The sequence below is a fragment of the Jaculus jaculus genome, chromosome 1 (assembly GCF_020740685.1).
Source record: "Jaculus jaculus isolate mJacJac1 chromosome 1, mJacJac1.mat.Y.cur, whole genome shotgun sequence".
Lineage (NCBI taxonomy): Eukaryota > Metazoa > Chordata > Mammalia > Rodentia > Dipodidae > Jaculus > Jaculus jaculus.
The window spans coordinates 165,181,202-165,204,081 of NC_059102.1; the positions used below are offsets into that span (position 1 = coordinate 165,181,202).

At 40.2% G+C, this 22,880-nt stretch overlaps 1 protein-coding gene and 1 non-coding gene across 2 annotated transcripts in view; one reads left to right on the forward strand and one right to left on the reverse strand.

Annotated features, from left to right (window-relative positions):
• Nucleotides 1-22,880, forward strand: part of LOC101615621 (steroid transmembrane transporter SLC22A24-like) — a 67,204-nt gene that overhangs the window by 14,027 nt on the left and 30,297 nt on the right. Inside the window, 2 exon segments of the mRNA XM_045137744.1 lie at nt 4,740-4,894; nt 4,994-5,254. Of these exon segments, the coding sequence (XP_044993679.1) occupies nt 4,740-4,894; nt 4,994-5,254 (416 nt within the window).
• Nucleotides 14,119-14,243, reverse strand: LOC123457933. Its single transcript, XR_006635284.1, has one exon. It is a non-coding gene; the product is annotated as a U6atac minor spliceosomal RNA (small nuclear RNA).

Sequence of the window (22,880 nt, forward strand, 5' to 3'; positions counted from 1 at the left end):
ACCCCTAGGGCTCATGACTACCAAATGGATCAAAGACCTTTATATCAGACTGGAAACTCTGGAACTGCTAGAGGAAAAAGTAGGGGAAACCCTTCAACATATTGGTCTTGGCAAAGACTTTCTGAATATAACTGCAATAGCTCAGGAAATAAAACCACAGATCAACCACTAGAACCTCATGAAATTACAAAGCTTTTGTATGGCAAAGGACACTGTGAATAGAGCAAAGAGGTGGCCTACAGAATGGGAGAAAATCTTTGCCAGCTAAACATCTTTCAGAGGATTAATATCCAGAATATACAAAGAACTCAATAACTCAATAAGAAATCAAACAACCCAATTAAAAATGGGCTATGGGACTAAATACTACTTTGAAACTCCATCTCACTCCTGTCAGAATGGTTATCATCAAAAAATCAAATGACCATAAATGGTGGTGAGGATGTGGAAAAAGAGGAACCTTTATACACTATTGGTAGGAATGTAATCTGGTCCAGCCATTGTGTAAATGTGGAGGTGCCTGAGACAGCTAAAAATAGATTTACCATGTAACCTAGCTATACCACTCCTAGAAATATACCCTAAGGAATCATCATACAACTTTAGAGATACTTCCAAGTCCATGTTTATTGTTGCTCTATTCACAATAGCTAGGGAATGGAATCACCCTAGAGGTCCCTCAAATGATGAGTGACAATGAGTATGTACTACATTTATACAATGGAGTTTTATTCAATGGTAAAGGAAAATGAAATTTGCAGGGAAATGAATGGAACTGGAAAGGATTATACTTAGTGAGATAACTCAGGCCCAGAGAGCAAAGTGGTACATGTTCTCTCTTATATGTGGATCCTAGCTACAAATATTTGGACTTGTTTGTGAGTTGGAATAAAACTCCATAGCAGAGGCCAGTAAGCTAGAAAGGGATGATAAGGGAGGGAGGAGAGGGGAAGACTTAAGGGATGGTGTTGCATGTATGTAAGGAGAAGAACAGACTACTGGGAGTGGAAAGGCCTAAGTGAGGTCAGGGGAAAGACTAAATAAAGGAAAAGTGTGGAGAGGATGAATCAAAATCTAAGAGAGTATGGATAAGTCATATTGAAACCTACTGTTTTGGGTAGTGGTGCATCCAAGAAGCCATAGATTGTTACTAGAAAACTTTCAATGCCAGGAATGGGATACTTTCCAGTGAGGTTTTAGCCAGGGAGGTCCCTGATGCCACCAAAATATTAGAGGCCATTGCCAAAGCTCTTGGTTTCCCACCAGGAATAGATGGTAAGGCCCTATTGCTGAAGACTCCACATGCTCAGGCTGTAAGGTCACTGAGAAATCTTGTTAGAGCTGAGCAGAAGACCTCTGTGTAGACAGGCTGACAGAAAGCTGGAAAAAAACATTGCATATAGCTCCATGGGAGAGAGAGAAGGCATCAGTGGAGGTAAACAACAGTGGATGCTGCCAGCAAGATCAAATGAGCTAACAGGTGCAATAGTGGCATGTCTATTATGGGGGAAACCAACTGTTCTGTAATTGGACTGGAGGCCTGCTCCATGGGAGGGAACACATACTAAAATCCTATGATGGGGGAAGTCATGAGCCCTATGGGTATATTGTCTGCTGTGTCCAGCTAAGTGTATATACTATGCTCTCCAAGCTGCCCAGCAAGCACTTTTCTTAACGTTCATACCCATTTATTAATGCTACTCTCACTTTTGGTGAGAGAAGCTTCTCTTTTCAGATGATGGTGAGTTCTGGGATGACTCAAAAGGCACCATGATGCTGAGAAGACGTGACAGAGGAGTACTAAGCACTGAAACATCTCTATCACACCCTCCGATGCTCAGGGTCCATTGAGTCAGAGGTGGCAGAAAGAATGCAAGAGCCAAAGTAAGGGTGGGAGTGCTTACAATGCACTGTTACAGACACGAAATGCCCTTGATATCCACGACCTCCCAGTGCCTGACACTACCTACACAAGACCAGTATAATAGGAAAAGAAAAAAAAAAGGATGACATCAAAATAAAAGAGAGACTGATTGAGATGGGAAGGAGATGTGATGAGAGTGGATTTGTGAAGGGGAAAGTGGGGAGGGGGAATTATTATGGTTTGTTGTCTATAATTATGGATGTTGTCAAAACAGAAAAAAAATAAAAATAAATCAGTGCTGAGTCATGGAATAGATAATTTACAACCCATTTTGAAGGATAGGGGCTAAGTGGTATGGCTGATCCCACCTCCAGGGACTGCACCCTGGCTTAGGAAGGGCAACAAGGGAAGACCCAAGGATTAGGAGGGAGCATCCCCACCCTCTCAATGCCTGGAGTGTCCAGTGGACCAATATGGGGGGCGGGGCTGCTGGAATCTCTGATCATCCATGGACAGAGGAGAGAGTGAGAAGCTCCTGGAGTTTCTAAGGTCTGAGACGGGGCACCTCCACAGCAGAGCGAGAGTGAGTACCTTCTCTTAAAAGCTGGAATTTGATGAGGTTGTGAATGGAAGTCACTCAAATTGTGAATGGCTTCTCACTTGAAGTTCAAAAGTCTGAAAGGAGAGGGTTAAAAGAATATAAAAAGGAAGAAGCTGCCATGTATCAAGCTGGGTTTACAAAAAGCTCCCTGAACCATGAAACTGAATGGAACTTGAGTCATGCCCATAGACAAAGGCCTCAAAAGACCAGAGGTCTCAGGTCACAGCTAGTGGCTGTGTAGTCCAGAATAGTGAGCGCAGTGGCCATCTGTGCTGCCAAGTAAGTGAGACATTGGTAGGGAGGTAGGAGAGAGAGAGAAGGAAGGGGCATGGGACCCAAAAACCGCTGAGGATTGACTCACAATGCCAGAAATGTAAGGAAAGTGAAAGAGAAAATCAAACTGGACTTGACTCAACAGAGACTGTTTATTGAAGCACAGTGAGGGGCTACAACCCTCCTGCAGGATGGAGGCTAAAGGATACAGCAGGGGACAGGTGCAGCTCATGAGGGTGCTGTGTGAGGAAATAGACAGGAATCAGGTGCAGCCTGGTAGGGGCAGAGAAGTAACTGAATAACCGCAACATCTGGTTTATTGGATCTTTCCCAGTGAGTCAGAGGAGCTGCCTCAGTGGCTTTCTGCATGGTGGACTGTCTTGAATTGTTTTGGTTCCTCAGAGCTTTCTGAGTTAAAGAATGTTCACCCATCTTTCATGAAGTATGTTTATTCATCCTTCACTTTGTCCCAGCGACGAGAAGGTAACTGCAACAGGAGTAATGTAAAGCTGTGTGCACACGTGTTTTGTGAAGTCACAGACATTTGTTTTGTGTGCTTTTTATGTGTGTCTTAAACCTCAATTCTAATGACAATAAGGGCAGGGTTATGATAGTTGCATCGGAATGACAAATAGAAGCTAATAGTAGCAGCAAAGAGATCAGTGGTAACAGATTAATTTTAATACCTGAAGCTCAGATTTATAAGATTCTATTAGATATAAAATAGGAAACTATTCTCTAGAAAATAGGGAAGGAAGAGAGAAGACTAAGAAATAAACAAGTTTAGAGGAGCTAAAACAAAATACTTGTTTTGACTTTTCTGGGTTAGAGTTGCCTGTTAAACTGCACTTGGAGATTTAGGAAGCCAGTTGTATCTGTGGCTATTAAGGCTACAGAAGGGATTAAAACAATGGATAATAACTTGAAATGTACTAGTCTGAGAGTGGGAAGAAAAGAAAATTGAGACAAGTAAAGGGGCAGTGTTCATAGCTCAGTAGTAGAACTTTGCTTAATATGCACAAACCCTGGGTTCAAGCCCCTGTACCATGAAAAGAAAGATGAGAGAGAACAGCAAAAGAGAGAGGAAGAGATTAAGTAGATCAAACTTTACACCAACTCTCTCTTATTTTACTTTTAATTTTGAGGGAGGATCCCACTAAAATTGTCCAGGGTTACCTTGAACTCACTCTAATACAGGCAGGCTTTGAACTTAAAATCAATCATTTTGTCACAGCCTCTTGAGTCTGGGATTTAGTGCTGTGCCTCCAGGCCAGGACCTTTCCCCCCCCCCCTCTTTTTAGATAGGTTTCATAAAGATATTTTCATTCAGGTCTATCTTGAACTTTGACTATAGTCAGTCCCCATTATTCTCTCCTTTCTTCCATCCCCTCTTCTGCTAATCATCTTCCTTTTCCCATATAGTCCCCATTCTACTAAATGTATGTTTTTAAAACATTTTTTTTTATTTATCTATTTGAGTGCCACACACAGATAGAGAGAGAAAGAGTCAGAGGGAGAAAGAGAGAGAATGGGTGCGCCAGGGCCTCCAGCCACTGGAAACAAACTCCAGATGCATGCACCACCTTTGCATCTGGCTTACATTGGTCCTGGGGAATCGAGCTTTGAACCAGGGTCCTTAGGCTTCACAGGCAAGCGCTTAACCACTAAGCCATCTCTCCAGCCCCTAAATGTATGTTTTTATGATAATCATCTGTGGTAACTGATGTATTTCGTCTTTTTTATATGGTTTCCATGACATAATAGCTGTCCAGGAGATGTTTTTCTGAGAGCTTTGACAATGCTCTTGCATCGACTATAAGAGTAGGCTTGCATGCCTGATTCTTTTTGTGGACTAGTATAATGGTTTGTGATATCTTAGGTACAGTGTTGTGTTCTGCTTGTTAAACATTTATCCTGAATTTTAAGATGTGTTAGCTCTTTGTTACCGTCAACATATTGTTTTTGTTCTTAAATAATCTTATCTGGTCTGATATTTCATAGGTTTGGGTGGAAGGTGATCTACACACGGTGTTCACTCCAGCTGGCCATTGCTGACACCCATGCAGCTTTTGCTCCCACCTTCTTCCTTTACTGCTCACTACGTTTCTTGGCTGGGTTGTCAAGCGTGCTGACTTTGTCAAACTCTTTTTATCTCAGTAAGTCAGTATTTGAGCCTTTTGCTTTTTCCATGCCTTTAGTTTACTTTGAAATCATCCTTTTTCTGAAGTAATGATTATTCATATGTTTTCTTCCAGTGTTAGAATGGACAGTGTCCCAATCACAATGTATGGCAGTAACAGCGATGCTTTTTTCCTACAACACAGGACAAGTATTCCTGGGAGGACTGGCTTTTTCCATTTGAAACTGGCGCCCACTGCAGCTGGTCCTCTCTACACCCTTCTTTGTCCTCTTCATGCTCTCCAGGTAAAGGCAGGCTCCAGGTTCTTTGCCAATAAGGCAGGCTAAGGTAAAAGCAGAGAGCAGAATCCTGATGCCTGGGAGCTGGATAATCCCTGGCCAGTTCTAAGCCATGGTGGTCATTAGTCACACTGTACAACTATGACACATCAGAAAGAACCAACTAATGCTGCCTGGGAAGTCACCACTGTACAGTCATCATCTGTGTATTTTAAACAAAAACTATACTCTTCATAAGAAAAATATATTAGTTATTTAAGTTTGGATAGCATTTCATGATAGAGAAGATTTGGAGGCATTTGAGCATATAAATAAGGTTACATAAAATCAAAGGACAGGTGAGTTCCACACCAGTCTGGGACTACAGAGTCAATTCCATGTTAAGCTGGGCTACAGTGAGACATTACCTCAAAATAAAGAACTGACTCTAGTATGTCATAAAAGTTTTGGATCTCACTCTAGCATAGGCTGACCTGGAACTCACTCTATAGTCCCAGATTGGCCTCAAACTCATTGTGATCCTCCTACAGCTGCCTCTCAAGTGCTGATACTAAAGGAATTTGCCTCTACACCAGGCTAAATGTTTTAAATGGATACTTAAGACCATTTACACTTGAGGTTATTACTTAAAGCATGGGCTGAAGATTAGTGGCTCTCCAGAAATTCCCCAGGATCTTTAGTGCCAGATTGGGATGCTGAGGCATCAAAAATCTTGGACTGAGAGGCTAGCAGGTTCTGAGATTCTCCAGCATGTAGACAGTCATTCTTGGAGCCCATATTGCATATTTAATAAATGCCTCTCTCTCCCTCTCTGCCACTCTCTCTCAATAAGTAAATATTTATTTTTTAACGGGGCTGGAGATATAGCTTAGTGGTTAAAGTGCTTGCTTGCAAAGCCAAAGAACCCAGGTTCAATTCTGCAAGACCCACATAAGCCAAATGTACAAGGTGGCACATGTGTTTGGAGTTTATTTGCAGCAGCTAGAGGCCCATTCTCTCTCTCTCTCTCTTTGCCTATCTCAAATAAATTAAAAAAAATTGTTTTTAAAGAAATGGGTGGGCTACTCTAGCATAAATAAACCCTGTGCATCTGTGAGCAGCTCAGTCACTCTCCTCTTCAGTCTCTCCATGAGGTCCAGGTGACTCTTTCCATCATGGATCTAAGCCTGCAGGAAATAGAATCCCAATGGAGGAGGACTATTTTGAGCCAGAGTCAAAAGGACACCCTTTGTGCCTGGTTTGAAAAGAATCCATATCCTGACATAACTACTAGGGGACACTTGGTCAAAGAAATTGGCATTTCAGAGTCTCAAACTCTGACATGGTTTCAAAAGCACAGAAAAGGCAGAAATGAATGGAGTTTGAAAGTTGCTTTGAAGAATGTCCAACCCAAGTACAGGATAAGCCTCCATTTAGAGCTGAAGCTAAAGAAGCCTGAGGAACCTGGGTACACTTTACAAGATTTCAAACTGATATCCTAGTTGAAATTTTTTTAGGCACGACCAGGATCTTTCTGAATCTGGGTCCAGATCATGGTAGTGCCTGAAAACTTGTGGTCGACAGGAACTAAGTGGTGAAGCTTGAAGTTTAGTCTCCTGCTGTGAATTCCATCCGGTGGGGGATCGGCAGGCGGTGAAGCTGCTCCGGCCATGGAGTGATCTGTCTGTTCAGGAGACCCTTTTAATTTCTTTTTAAACTTAAAAAAGTTATGAATTTTATTTATCTGTTTTTGGTTGAAGTAGGGTCTCTCACTCGAGCCCAGGCTGACCTGAAATTCACTCTGTAGTCTCAGGCTGGCATCAAACTCATAGTGATCCTCCTATCTCTTCCTCCTGAGTGCTGGGATTAAAAGTGTGTGCCACCATGCCTGGCTCTCCATTTTCTTAAAGTTCCTTTTTTTTTTTTAAGTTCTGGTTTTCAAGGTAGGGTCTCATTCTAGCCCAAGCTGATTAGGAATTCACCATGTAGTCCTAGGCTAGCCTTGCACTCACGGCAATCTTCCTACCTCTGCCTCCTGAGTGCTGGGATTAAAGGTGGGCACCACTACTCCCAGCTCCTTTCCTTTCCAACTGAATCTGTTTGTGTGTGTGTGTGTCTGTTACATATGTATGGGCATGCCAAGGTCTCTTGCAACTACAAACAGAATGCCAGGTGCTTGTGCCACTTTTTGCATCAAGCTTTACATGGGTGGCTGGAGAACTGAAACCTAGCTGGCAGGTTTTGAAAAAAAAAAAAAAAAGCCTTTAACAGTTGAACCCTATCCCCAACCCCATTAATTTTTTTTTTTTTTTGAAACCTACCTCTATAACGTTATTCTGTTTGGTGCTGAACTCCTGCGGTCAAGTGAGCCTCTTGCCTCAGCCTCCTGAGTAGTTGGGCTATATAGGCACATGCCACCATGTCCAGTATATTTTTATTTTTAATTGTGGTTAAAAAATACACTGCTTTATTTATCATTTGTTATGGTTTGAAATGCCCACTTCCCAGCCTTATTTCCTAGCTGGAGGTGTGGTTTCTGAGTGCTTCTGGAGGCTTTAGGAGATGGTGCCTCATTGGCTGAACTAGGACTCTAGCATGGAGCCTTTGCAGCTTCTCACCTGGCCCCTGATTCCTGTCATCATCCACCATGTGAAGAGTCTCCATCTAGCATCTGCTCCTGCTGCCACAAACGGAGCCACTCCATGTGCCTTTCCTATTGCGATGCACTGGAACCCTCTGAAATAGTGAGCTTAAATAAACCTTTGCTCCCTTAAAAAAAGCAAAGGACCATGGATTTTATCACTATAACTATTTGAACATATTTTTTCCAGCTTTAAGGATTGACATGGGGGTAGGTGACTTCTAAAAAAATGACAGAGTACAACTGCCAAAAGTTTGTCCATAAAAGAAATGCAAAACTGTCCCCAAAATGCTATCAGAATCACCTTTTAGAACTCTAGGAATTAACCAAAGTTTACAGGAATTCAGGGAATTCTTTTCTTGAAAAAATTTAATTCCACTAAAAATAGTGAGTGTTTGGAGTATTTCAATATCTGCTTCAAAAATAATAGGGCAAAAAATAGAGCTTGGGTTATTTGAAATCCTCATTCAAAAGGGAGTTCTCATTATTTGATCTATCTGGTGCCTTGGCCAAGTTCCCATTGGAAAGCAATCTATATTTGGCTAGATTCAAAGATATCCAGTGCAGAAAATTCTCTACCAAAAAAGCAATTTTCAAAACAATGTATTTGTAGGCAAGAATTTTGAAATAACAGCTGCCTGAAATGATGAATGACAACTACAGTACATAATAAGAAAACCAAACAAGTTTAAAGCCATGCATGGTAGCACACACCTTTAATCCCAGCACTTGGGAGGCAAAGGTAGGAGGACTGCTGCGAGTTTGAAGCCACCCTGAGACTCCATAGTGAGTTCCAGGTCAGCCTGGGCTAGAGTGAAACCCTACCTCAAAAAAAGAAAAGAAAAGAAAAGAAAATCAAACAAGTTTAAAATGAGAAGCTAAGGAGTAAAGTCTTTATAGTGGTTTTGAACAATTAAACTTGTTACTAGTTATCCAGAAGGTCATGACCATGTGTGGGCTGCATGTATGCTAATGAAAGCTCTGAGAAAACTCCAAGCTTTTATCTATGGATGACCTGGAGGCTCTGCCAATACAATGAGCAGAGGCTAATGGATTGTAAACTCCATGACTAAAGGCTGAAAATAAGCCTCAGTACACCCTTAAAGCTGCCAGTAAAGATTAACAGGGTGGTTGATGTTGCAACAAATTAACATAATAGCTGACCACTAAGGCAAGTGGAGTGGTCAATGGTCAAATAGGACAAATACAGATTTTATAAAATCAGTTCAAAGAAAACCACTATTCTTTTTTTAATTAAGTAGAAACCTTGTATGGACACATCATAGATATCATGTCTGTCCTCCCTGCTTCAATCCTTCCTACCCTATGGCTCTTACATTCTTTCTGTCCCCTCTTTTTTGTTTTTTAGAAGTTATATACACAGTGTATACAGTCATGTTGGTACCATCATTAGCCTCCTCCCTATCCTCCCCCCTCCAAAGGGACACTCCTTGTTGGGGAATATGGGTGGTGCATTGTGGGGTTAGCCATCAGTTATGTGTAAGAGGCAATGTCTCTGTGCATAATGACCCAACGTGTGGCTCTAACACTCTTTTTGCCTCCTCTTCCACAAATTTCCCTGAGCCATCTTGGGTTCATTTTAGGTCTGCTTCAGTGATGAGGTCTTGGGAGTCTCTGTGTCTCTGAATATCTGGATTGGTAGGAGTTGAATATTCTCTGTTCTGTCTCCTTTACCCTTGTACTGGTACCAGGTTCACCAAGGAAGCAGCATTCTTGCTTATTTCCCCCAAATACTCTTAGTTTCAGCTGGAGCCCTTTTGAGGTGTGATGGGGTGGTTCTGTCCTTAGAATCTGCATCCATCTGAAAAAGAAAAGCAAATTCTCCAATGGAGAATGAAGTTAATACCAGATAAAATGGGATAACCTTTGGGTTTTTTTTTTTTTTTTTTAGAGAGAATTTAATAGGGGTAGGCCCTCTTGTAGCCCATGATTGGTGGGAGCTTGATAATGGACAGCGGGCTTGTTTATGGATATGGTTCTGACTTGTTTCCCAGCTCCAGCTATGGATTCCATTCCACTGAGCAGATCAGTTAGCCAAATCAAGAGCAGTTGGTTTCCCACCATGGCTGTGTGCCACTATTGTACTTGTGTGAGCATCATGTCAGGTTGTTTGCCACTGAGCAGCTTAGACCATGAGATGCTTGGACAGATATTGGTCATTTTCCCCCAGTTGCTCATGTAGCACCTTCTGGCACTTCTGTCCCTCCATCTGCAGACTTCTTTGAGCCTTGGTGGGTGTGTTTTAATGCTACTTTAGTGTTGAGTCCTCAGCAGCTTCTGGATTTATGCCTTGGTGTGATTTGAGTGTCCTCAGTGTCTGTCTGCATCACCCCAGCCCAGATCATCAGGATGTCATGGAAGCAGCCCTCTTGTTCATCTCACCAGTTCTTCTGTGGCTTTCCATAGGCCCTGGCTGCTATATTAGGGGTGGTTCAGCTTCTGTCAAGGAGTCATCTATCTGTTCTTTCCTTGTTGATAAATTATAATTATTTTTGGTTCTTGCTGCTTTATGACAAACAAAAACAGATTCTCCAATAGAGAATCCTCCAATGGAGGGTGAGAACAGGATAGGTTAAAGGGGATAAGGCAAGTGCCTTAACCACTAAGCAATCTCTTCAGCCCAAGAGATGTTTTTTTTAGTAAGTAGAAATTTTGTATGGACACATCATGTGTTGGTTACCATTCCCCTCCTCCCAGCCCCCATTCCACTGAGGGCCCTCCTCAGTGGGATTGCTGGTGTTCACCGTGGCATTGTGGGTTATGAGTTGTGAGAGCAGCAGTCAGTCACTGTGTGTGTATGTGGGGGCAGGCAATGTCTCTATATATGCCCTTCTACCCTGTGGCTCTTATATTTCCACCTTCTCTTCTGCAAAATTCCTGGAAACTTGGCGGGTGTGTTTTAGGGCTACTTTACTGTTAAGCTCTCAGCAACTTCTGGGTTTCTGTTTGGCACACCCTGGCACAGGTTGTCAGGCTCACCACGGGGAGCCCACTCCTGCTCATATCACCACTTCCTCCATGGTTTCACCTGGACCCTAGCTGATGTGCAAGGGTGGCTCACCTCATGATAGTGAGCCAGCTATTTTTCCTTGTCTGCTCTGATCTTAATTATTTCTTTCCATTTGCAACTCCTAGGATTGGATTGTTCTTGTTCTTCCAATGTCTTTAGGTAAGTGGTTATTAATTTGAGATCTCTCTGTCTTTGTTATGAAGGCTTTTTTTAAAAATTTTTTTTTGGTTTATTTTTATTTATTTATTTGAGAGCAACAGACAGAGAAAGAGGCAGAGAGAGAGAGAGAGAGAATGGGTGCGCCAGGGCCTCCAGCCACTGCAGACGAATTCCAGATGCGTGTGCCCCCTTATGCATCTGGCTAACGTGGGTCCTGGGGAATCGAGCCTGAAACTGGGGTCCTTAGGCTTCACAGGCAAGCGCTTAACCACTAAACCATCTCTCCAGCCCTGTTATGAAGGCTTTTGGTGCTATAACTTTTCCCCTTAGGACTGACATTATTGTGTCCCATAAGTTATGGTATGTTGTATTTTCATTATCATTCAGCTCTAGAAATTTTACAATTTCCTTTTCTATTTCTTCCATGACCCATTCATTGCTTAATAGTGTGCTGTTCAATTTGCAGTAGCTGTTTCTGTTGTTATGTTGTTAATTTTTAGTTCTAATGCATGGTCAGATATGATACAGGGAGTTATGTAAACTTTCCTGAATTTATGGAGGAACACTTTATGCCTTAATTTATGATCTATTTTGGAGAAGGTTCCATAAGCTGCTGAAAAGAATGTGTATTCTATAGAATTGGGGTAGAATGTTCTACATATGTCTCTTAGGTCTAATTGATCTATGGTGTTGGTGTGCTCTGTTATTTACATGTTAATCTTCCAGTTAGATGGTCTATCAATGATAGTGGGTATTGAAGTCCCCTACTATGATGATACTGGGATTTATTTATGATTTGTTGTTAAGTAGTTTTGCCTTATAAAATCTGGTATGCAGGGTGATTAAGGCATTTGTGTGCAAAGCCAAAGGATCCTGGTTAGATTCTCTAGGACCCACATAAACCAGATGCACAAGGGGGCACATGCATCTGGAGTTCGTTTGCAGTGGTTGGAAGTCCTGTTGTGTCCATTCTCTCTCTCTCACAAGTAAGTAAATAAATAAAATATTTTTATCTGGTATGCCTGCATTTGGTGCATCTATATTTATGTTTGTGATATCCTTTTGTTGGATTGTTGCCTTGATGAGTAAAAAATAGCCTTCTTTGTGTTTTTATTACCTTTGGTTTGAAGTCTGCTTTGTCAGGTATTAGCATAGCCACACCCACTTCTTTCTTGTTTCCATTTGCTTGGAAGATCATTTTCCATCCTTTCATCCTGAGGTGTTATCTTTAATGGCAAGGTGGGTTTCTTAAAGACAGCAGATGTGTGGATCCTTTTAAAAAATATTTTATTTTAATTATTTATTTGAGAGAGAGATACAGAAATAGGCAGGGAGAGAGAGAGAGAGAGAGAGAACAGGTGCGCCAGGGCCTCTAGCCACTGCAAATGAACTCCAGATGTGTGCACCCCCTTGTGTATCTGGCTTACATGGATCCTGGGAAGTCGAACCTGGGTCCTTTGGCTTTGCAGGCAAGTGCCTTAATCGCTAAGTCATCTCTCCAGCCCGGATGGATCCATTCTTATGATTCATCCAGTTACCCTGTGTCTTTTGATTGGTTAATTGAGGCTATTAGTGTTTAAAGTTATTACTGTGAGGTTCAATTTAATACTTTTATTTTTATTTATTTATTTGACAGAGAAAGAGGGGGAGAGAGCAAGGGAGATAGAATTAATGGGCGTGCCAAGGCCTCTCACCACTGCAAATGAATTCTAGATATGTGTGCCTCCTTGTGCATCTGGCTAACATGGGTCTTGGAGAATCTAACCTGGGTCCTTTGGCTTTGCAGGCAAACACCTTAACCACTAAGCAATCCAGCCAGCCCCTGTGAGGTTCAATTTAATCCCTTCCATGCTGGAGGTTTTGCAGGGTTTGATGCTTTTTGAGCTTTGAATATTTCTTTTATTTTTAATTTTTGACAACTTCCATAATTATATACAATAAACCATGATAATCCTCCTCCTTATTTTCCCCTTCACAGCTCCTTCATCATATCTCCTCCATGCTCTCAATCAGTGTCTCTTTTATTTATTTATTTATTTTGGTTTGTCAAGGTAGGGTCTCACTCTAGCTCAGGCTGACCTGGAATTTACTATGTACTCTCAGGGTGGCCTTGAACTCATGGTGATCCTCCTACCTCTGCTTCTCAAGTGGATTAAATGCATGCACCACCATGCCCAGCTCAGTCTCTCTTTTATTTTGATGTCATCATTTTTCCCTCCTATTATACTCGTCTCATGTAGGTAGTGTCAGGCACTGCAAGGTCATGGATATCCAGGCCATTCTGTGTCTAGAAGAGTGCATTGTAAGGAATCCTATCCTTCCTTTGGCTCTTACATTCTTTCTTCCACATCTTCTCCAATGGACTCTGAGCCTGGGAAGGTGTGATGGAGATGTTTCAGTGCTGAGCAGTCCTCTGTCACTTCTTCTCAGCACTATTGTGCCATTTGAGTCATCCCAAAAGTCACCACCATTTGAAAAGAGAAACCTCTCTCACCAAAAGTGAGAGTAGCATTAATATATAGGCATGAACCTCAAGAAAAGTACTTATGGGCAGTTTGGTGAGCATAATGCATGCATTTAGCCAGACATCGGCAGACATTACTCCCCTAGAGGTCATGACTTCCCCTGTAATAGGTTTTCAATATCGGGCATATATTCCCTCTTGTGGAGCAGGCCTCTAGTCCAATTAGAGAGCAGTTGGTTTTCTCCATAACAGACATGCCACTATTGTACTCATTAATGCATTTGACCTGGCTGGCCAAACTTAAGGCTTGCAGTGTCCACTGTTGTTTATCTCCACTGATGCCTTCTATCTTTCTGATGGAGCTGCATGCAGTGTAGCTTTTTCCAGCTTTCTGTCAGCTGATCTACACAGAGGAGGTTTTTAGCTCAGCTCCAGAAAGATTTCTCAGTGACTTTGTAGCCCAAACATGTGGAGTCATTAGCAATAGGGTCTTACCATCTATTCCTAGTAGAAATCAAGAGCTTTGACAATAGTCTGTGATGTTTTGGGGGGGTATCAGGGACCTCTCTGGCCAACAACTCACTGGAATGTATCCCATCCCTGGCACTAAAAATTTGCTAGTAACAATATATGGCTTCTGGATGTGCCATTGTCCAAAAGGCTTCCATATGTCTTTTTTTTTTTTAATTAAAAACAGTGGTTAGATGCCACAAAGTAGGTGGCAAAGCTTAACTGTATGCGTGTTATAAGGCCCAAGGGCCTCTTCCATCCTTGTCAAGGGGAGTGCTAACCTTCTTTCCTTTCATACAACACCCATATGTCTTATTCATAACCTCTTAGATTTTGTTTAATCCTCTTTCCACCCTTCCTTTACTCAACCACTTCCCTTGACCTTACTTTGACCTTTCCACCCCCAGTAATCTGGCTTTGAACATTTTCAAGTCTGCTCTTGTTTGGGTTGTTGTGTATTCCCTCTTGTATGCTATTGAGGTTGGTTGTTTGACTTTTCTGCATTCCATGGGGTATTCTTTTTAGAGTTGGATTTGTGCTGATTTATTCATAGAGCTGGCTGTTATCATAGAAAGTTTACCTTTCTCCTATTATGAGGGATACTTTTGCTGGGCACAGTACTTTTAAATTTTTGAGGTATTCTATTCCAAGCTCTTCTGGCTTTTAGAGTTTCTATTAAAAACTCAGAGGTAATTCTGATGTGTTTAGCTTTGTACATAGAGCTTATTCTCTCTTGATGAGTTTAACACTCTCTCTTTGTTTTTATTGTTTAGAATCTTTACTATGATATGCCATGAAGAGTTTCTTCTTTGGTACTATCTTTTTGGTGTTCTGTGAGTTTCCTGTATCTGGATCAGACTCTCTTTTGTAACAGTAGGAAATTTTTCTTCAATAATTTTTTTGAAGATGTTCCCTCTGCCTTTGGCCTGTATTTCTTTTTTTTTTTTCTTTTCACAATTTTTAACATTTTCCATGATTATAAAAAATATCCCATGGTAATACCCTCTCCCCCACACTTTCCCCTTTGAAATTCCATTCTCCATCATATTACCTCCCCATCTCACTCATTCTACTTACATATATACAATAATAACCTATTACGTACCCACCTCCCTTCCTTTCTCTTCCCTTTATGTCTCCTTCTTAACTTACTGGCCTCTGCTACTGAGTTTTTTCCTTCTCACGCAGAAGCCCAATCATCTGTAGCTAGGATCCACATATGAGGGAGAACATGTGGTGCTTGGCTTTCTGGGCCTGGATTACCTCATTTAGTATAATCCTTTCCAGATCCATCCATGTTTCTGCAAATTTCATAACTTCATTTTTCTTTACCACTGAGTAGAACTCCATTATATAAATGTGCCACATCTTCATTATCCACTCATCAGTTGAGGGACATCTAGGCTGGTTCCATTTCCCAACTATTATAAATTGAGCAGCAATAAACATGGTTGAGCACGTACTTCTAAGGAAATGAGATGAGTCCTTAGGATATATGCCTAGGAGTGCTATAGCTGGGTCATATGGTAGATCAATCTTTAGCTGTTGTAGGAACCTCCACACTGATTTCCACAATGGCTGGACCAGATTGCATTCCCACCAGCAGTGTAGAAGAGTTCCTCTTTTTCCATATCCCTGCCAACATTTATGATCATTTGTTTTCATGATGGTAGCCAATCTGACAGGAGTGAGATGGAATCTCAATGTAGTTTTAATATGCATTTCCCTGATGACTAGTGACGTAGAACATTTTTTTAGATACTTATATGCCATTCGTATTTCTTCCTTTGAGAATGCTCTATTTAGCTCCATAGCCCATTTTTTGATTGGCTTATTTGAGTCCTTATTATTTAACTTTTTGAGTTCTTTGTATATCCTAGATATTAGTCCTCTATCAGATGTATTTCTTTTTTTAAATTAGATATGGACATATTTTGCATGCAAACATCACATGTTGGTACCGTCCTTTCCCTCCTTTTCCCTCCTCCCTGCCCCTTTTCTGAAGAGGCCTTCCTCATTGGGGATGCAGGTCAGCCCCGTGGGGATGTAGGCCATGCATTAAGGGCACAGCAGTCAGTTATGGGGGAGAGGCAATGTCTCTGTGCAAAATGTCCCAACTTGTGGCTCTAACAATCTTTCTGGCCCCTCTTCTACAAAATTCCCTGAGCCATGCTGGGAGCATATTAAGTCTACTTCAGTGATGGGCACTTAGGAGCATCTAGATGTCTGGTTTGGTTGAGTGTCCTCAGGTTCTTTCTCCATCACCCTTGTGCTGATATCAGCTTAACTGAGAGTGCAGCATTCTTTCTCATTTCCCCAAGTCCTCTGTGGTTTCAGCTGGGGCTGGGTGGAGTGCACTGGGTTGTTTATCTCCTCAGGTCCAATTCTCATCTGAAAAAGAGAAGCAGATTCTCCAAGGGAGAGTGAAGTCAATGACAGTTAAGTGGGATAACCATTATTAATTTAGAGAGAATTAAAAGGGTTTAGACACTCTTAGTTTAAGGTTAGTGGGAGCTTGACAATGGAAAGCAGAATCATTATCTGGATATGATTCTGACTTGTTGCCCAGTTCTAGATATGGTTTCCTTTCCAATGAGTGCATCTGTTAGCCAATCCAAGAGCAGTTGGTTATCCACCATGGCTGTGTGCCACTATTGCACTTGTGTGAGCATCACATCAAGTTGTTTGCTTCTGAGTTGCTTAGACTTTGAGTTGCTTGGACAGATGTTGGCCACTTTCCCCTGATAGCTCCTGTAGCCCTTTCCAGCACAAGATGGGCATCACATTTGCGCATACAGAAACAGACACCACACAGAATACATATACATATACCACACACATGTACATATAGAAAATAAATTCACTTATTAATAAGAAATATTGGTGAACATGAGAACTCATCCTCACTGTTAGTGGGATATAAATAAGTACAGCCATTACAATAAATTAAAACTTAATTTACCACATGATGTTCCCATTCAACTTTTTGGTACTTATTCAAGGAAATTAAATTAACATAGTTAAAGGATGTCTGCATGTCCATGTTTACTACAACACAATGAAGAGTATCTAGGATATAAAATCCATCCAGGTACTCCTTAACAGATCAATACACAAAGAAAACAACATATCACCCAGAAAGCCAAGCGCCACATGTTCTCTCTCATATGTGGATCCTAGCTACAGATGATTGGGCTTCTGCGTGAGAATAAAAATACTTAGTAGCAGATGCCAGTAAGTTAAAAAGGAGACATAAAGGGAAGAGAAAGGAAGGGATAAGGGTACTTAATAGGTTGATATTGTATATATGTAAGTACAATGATTGTGATGGGGAGGTAATATGATGGAGAATAGAATTTCAAAGGGGAAAGTGTGAGGGGGGAGGGAGGGAATTACCATGGGATTTTTTTTTTTTTTTTTTTTAAATTTTTATTAGCATTTTCCATGATTATAAAAAAAATCCCATGTTAATTCCCTCCCTCCCCACTTTCCCCTTTGAATAAATTTTTATTTTACTTAATTAAATTTTTATTTATTTGAGAGAGAGGGAGAATGGGTGTGCCAGGACCTTTAGCCACTGTAAATGAACTCCAGATGCATGTGCCACCTTGTGCGTCTGGCTTACTTGGGTCCTGGGAAATCGAACCTGGGTCCTTTGGCTTAGCAGGCAAACACCTTCACTGTTCAGCCATCTCTCTAGTCCCATATTATTATTATTTTTTTTTTTTTTTAATTTTTATTAACATTTTCCATGATTATAAAATATATCCCATGGTAATTCCCTCCCTCCCCACCCCCACACTTTCCCGTTTGAAATTCCATTCTCAATCATATTACCTCCCCATTACAATCATTGTAATTACATATATACAATATCAACCTATTAAGTATCCTCCTCCCTTCCTTTCTCCACCCTTTATGTCTCCTTTTCAACTTACTGGCCTCTGCTACTAAGTATTTTCATTCTCACACAGAAGCCCAGTCATCTGTAGCTAGGATCCCCATATGAGGGAGAACATGTGGCGCTTGGCTTTCTGGGCCTGGGTTACCTGACTTAGTATAATACTTTCCAGGTCCATCCATTTTTCTGCAAATTTCATAACTTCATTTTTCTTTACCGCTGAGTAGAACTCCATTGTATAAATGTACCACATCTTCATTATCCACTCATCTGTTGAGGGACATCTAGGCTGGTTCCATTTCCCAGCTATTATAAATTGAGCAGCAATAAACATGGTTGAGCATGTACTTCTAAGGAAATGAGATGAATCCTTTGGATATATGCCTAGGAGTGCTATAGCTGGGTCATATGGTAGATCAATCTCTAGCTGCTTTAGGAACCTCCACACTGTTTTCCACAATGGCTGGACCAGATTGCATTCCCACCAGCAGTGCAGAAGGGTTCCTTTTTTTCCACATCCCCGCCAACATTTATGATCATTTGTTTTCATGATGGTGGCCAATCTGACAGGAGTGAGATGGAATCTCAATGTAGTTTTAATCTGCATTTCCCTGATGACTAGTGACGTAGAACATTTTTTTAGGTGCTTATATGCCATTCGTATTTCTTCCTTTGAGAACTCTCTATTTAGCTCCTTAGCCCATTTTTTGATTGGCCTGTTTGATTCCTTATTAGATATCTTTTTGAGTTCTTTGTATATCCTAGATATTAATCCTTTATCAGATATATAGCTGGCGAAGATTTTTTCCCATTCTGTAGGTTGCCTCTTTGCTTTTTTCACTGTGTCCTTTGCGGTGCAAAATCTTTGTAATTTCATTAGGTCCCAGTGGTTAATCTGTGGTTTTATTGCCTGAGCAATTGGGGTTGTATTTAGAAAGTCTTTGCCAAGACCAATATGTTGGAGGGTTTCCCCAACTTTTTCCTCTAGCAGTTTCAAAGTTTCCGGTCTGATGTTAAGGTCTTTAATCCATTTGGACTTAATTCTTGTGCATGGCGAGAGAGAAGAATCTATTTTCATCCTTCTGCAGATATTTATCCAGTTTTCAAAACACCATTTGCTGAAGAGGCTGTCTCTTCTCCAATGAGTATTTTTGGCATTTTTATCGAATATCAGGTGGCTATAGCTACTTGGGCTTACATCTGGGTCCTCTATTCTGTTCCACTGATCTACATGTCTGTTTTTGTGCCAGTACCATGCTGTTTTTGTTACTATGGCTCTGTAGTATAGGTTAAAATCAGGTATGGTGATACCACCAGCCTCTTTTTTGTTGCTCAGTATTATTTTAGATATTCGAGGTTTTTTATGATTCCAAATGAATTTTTGGATTGTTTTTTCTATTTCCATGAAGAAAGCCTTTGGAATTTTGATAGGGATTGCATTAAATGTGTAGATTGCTTTAGGTAAGATTGCCATTTTCACGATATTGATTCTTCCAAGCCAGGAACAAGGGATGTTTCTCCACTTTCTAGTGTCTTCTGCAATTTCTCGCTTGAGTGTCTTAAAGTTCTCATTGTATAGATTCTTTACTTCCTTAGTTAGGTTTATTCCAAGGTATTTTATTTTTTTTGATGCAATTGTGAATGGGAGTGATTCTCTGATTTCATCCTCTGTGTGTTTGTTGTTAGCATATATGAAGGCTACTGATTTCTGTGTATTTATTTTGTATCCTGCTACATTGCTGTAGGTTTTGATTAGCTCTAACAGCTTGCTAGTAGAGTCTTTAGGGTCCTTTATGTATAGAATCATGTCATCTGCAAATAATGATAGCTTGATTTCTTCCTTTCCAATTTGTATCCCTTTTATGTGTGTCTCTTGCCTTATTGCTATGGCTAAGACTTCCAAAACTATATTAAATAGAAGTGGAGACAGTGGACACCCTTGTCTTGTTCCTGATTTTAGTGGAAAAGCTTCCAGTTTTTCCCCATTTAGTAATATGTTGGCTGTAGGCTTGTCATAAATAGCCTTTATTATATTGAGATATGTTCCTTCTATTCCCAGTCTCTGTAGGACTTTTATCATGAAGGGATGTTGGATTTTGTCAAATGCTTTCTCTGCATCTAATGAGATGATCATGTGATTTTTGTCCTTCAACCCATTTATGTAATATATTACATTTATAGATTTGCGTATGTTGAACCATCCCTGCATCTCTGGGATAAAGCCTACTTGGTCAGGGTGAATGATCTTTTTGATATACTCTTGTATTCTGTTTGCCAATATTTTGTTGAGAATTTTTGCATCTATGTTCATGAGGGAGATTGGTCTGTAATTTTCTTTTTTTGTTCTATCTTTGCCTGGTTTTGGTATCAGGGTGATGCTGGCCTCATAGAAGGAGTTTGGTAGGATTCCTTCTTTTTCTATTTCCTGGAAAAGCTTAAGAAGCAATGGTGTTAGCTCTTCCTTAAAAGTCTGGTAAAATTCAGCAGTGAATCCATCCGGGCCTGGGCTTTTTTTAGTTGGGAGATTATTGATAACTGCTCGGATCTCCATGTTTGTTATAGGTCTATTTAAGTGATTAATCTCATTTTGATTTAATTTAGGTAGGTCATATAGATCAAGGAAATCATCCATTTCTTTCAGATTTTCATACTTGGTGGAGTATATGCTTTTATAGTATGTCCCTATAATTTTTTGAATTTCTCTGGAATCTGTTGTGATGTTACCTTGTTCATCTCTGATTTTATTAATTTGTGTCTCTTCTCTCTTTCTTTTGGTCAGATTTGCTAAGGGTTTATCAATCTTGTTTATCCTTTCAAAGAACCAACTCTTTGTTTCATTAATTCTTTGGATTGTTCTTTTTGTTTCTATTTCATTAATTTCTGCCCTAATCTTTATTATTTCTTCCCGTCTACTACTTTTTGGTTTGCCTTGTTCTTCTTTTTCCAAGGCTTTAAGACGAAGCATTAGGTCGTTTACTTGCGACCTTTCTAATTTCTTAATATAGGCACTTAAGGCTATAAATTTACCTCTTAGAACTGCCTTCATTGTGTCCCAGAGATTTTGGTATGTTGTGTTCTCATTATCATTTGACTCTATAAATTTTTTGATTTCCTTTTTGATTTCTTCATTGACCCACTCATCATTTAGTAGTGTATTGTTTAGCTTCCATGATTTTGTGTATGCTCTATAGCCTTTCTTGCTACTGATTTGTAGTTTAATTCCATTGTGGTCAGATAGAATGCAAGGAATTATTTCAATTTTCCTGAGTTTGTTAAGATTTGCTTTGTGTCCTAATATATGGTCTATTTTAGAGAATGTTCCATGTGCTGCTGAAAAGAATGTATATTCTGCAGCCTTTGGATGAAATGTCCTGTATATATCTGTTAGGTCCATATCTTCTATGACCTCATTTAGTCCAGATGCCTCTCTGTTTATTCTTTCCCTGGATGACCTGTCAATTGATGAGAGTGGGGTGTTAAAGTCACCCACCACCACCGTGTTTGGTGTTATCTGTGACCTTAGTTCTAATAGTGTTTGTTTGACGAATTTGGGAGCCCCCATGTTAGGTGCATATATGTTTAGGATTGTAATGTCCTCCTGTTGGAGTGTGCCCTTAATCAATATAAAGTGACCTTCCTTATCTTTTTTGACTAACTTCGGACTAAAGTCCACCCTGTCTGATATTAGGATAGCAACCCCTGCTTGTTTTCTAGGCCCATTTGCTTGAAACACCGTCTTCCAACCTTTCACCCTAAGATAATGTCTATCCTTTGTAGAAAGGTGAGTTTCTTGAAGACAACAAATTGTAGGATCCTGCTTTTTAACCCAGTCTGCAAATCTATGTCTTTTCGTTGGGGCATTGAGACCGTTGATATTAAGAGATATTATTGAAATGTGTGTATTTATGTTTGCCATTTTTGTGTGTGTGTGTGTGTGTTACTGGTTCTACCTGTGCTCTCTTCTGTTAACTGGTATTTGAGTATGGCTGGTTTTTTCTAGGTTCCTTATATGTGTGCTTTTCCTTTTGTTCAGCATGGAGGATTCTATCAAGTATTTTCTGTAGAGCTGGTTTTGTCTTCAGATATTCCTTTAACCTGCTTTTGTCATGGAATGTCTTTATTTCTCCATCTATTTGGATGGATAACTTTGCAGGATAAAGTAACCTTGGTTGACAGTTGTTATCTTTCAGAACTTGGAATATATCACTCCAGGCCCTTCTGGCTTTAAAAGTTTGTGTTGAATAATCTGCTGTAATCCTGATGGGCTTGCTTTTGTAGGTAACTTGATTTTTCTCTCTAACTGCTTTCAATATTTTTTCTTTGGTTTGTGTGTTTGGAAGTTTGAGTATAATGTGGCGAGGAGAGTTTCTTTCTGGGTTTTGTCTGGCTGGGGTTCTAAAGGCTTCCTGTATCTGTATTGGCACCTCTTTCCCAATTTGGGGAAAATTTTCCTCTATGATTTTGTTGAAGATGCCTACTATGCCTCTGGAGTGGAATTCTTCTCCTTCTACTATGCCCTGAATTCTTATATTGGATCTTTTCATAGTGTCCCGAATATCTTGAAATTCCCTCTCATACTTTTCTATAAGTTTGTTTTTCTCTTTGTTGGACTGCATTAGGTCTGCCACCTGATCTTCTAGCTTAGATATTCTGTCCTCTCCCTCATCCATCCTACTGGTGAGATTTTCTACAGAGTTTTTTATTTCATTAACTGTGTTCTTCATTGCTAGTAATTCTGACTGGTTTTTCTTTATTATTTCTATTTCTCTATTTATGTCTTGTATTGCCTTCTTTATTTCATTAAATTGGTGTCCTGCCTCTTCTTTGATTCCTTTGATTTCCTCTTTGATTTCCTCTTTGATTTCTTCTTTGATTGTTTTCATGTGTTCTTTGACCTCTTTGAACATATTTATAATTATTCTTTTGAACTCTTTCTCAGGCATTTCCTCTAACTCTTTCTCACTGGAGGACATTTCTGATGCATTAATACTTTTAGGTAGATTTATATCGTCTTGCTTTTTAGTGTTTCTTGTGTTATA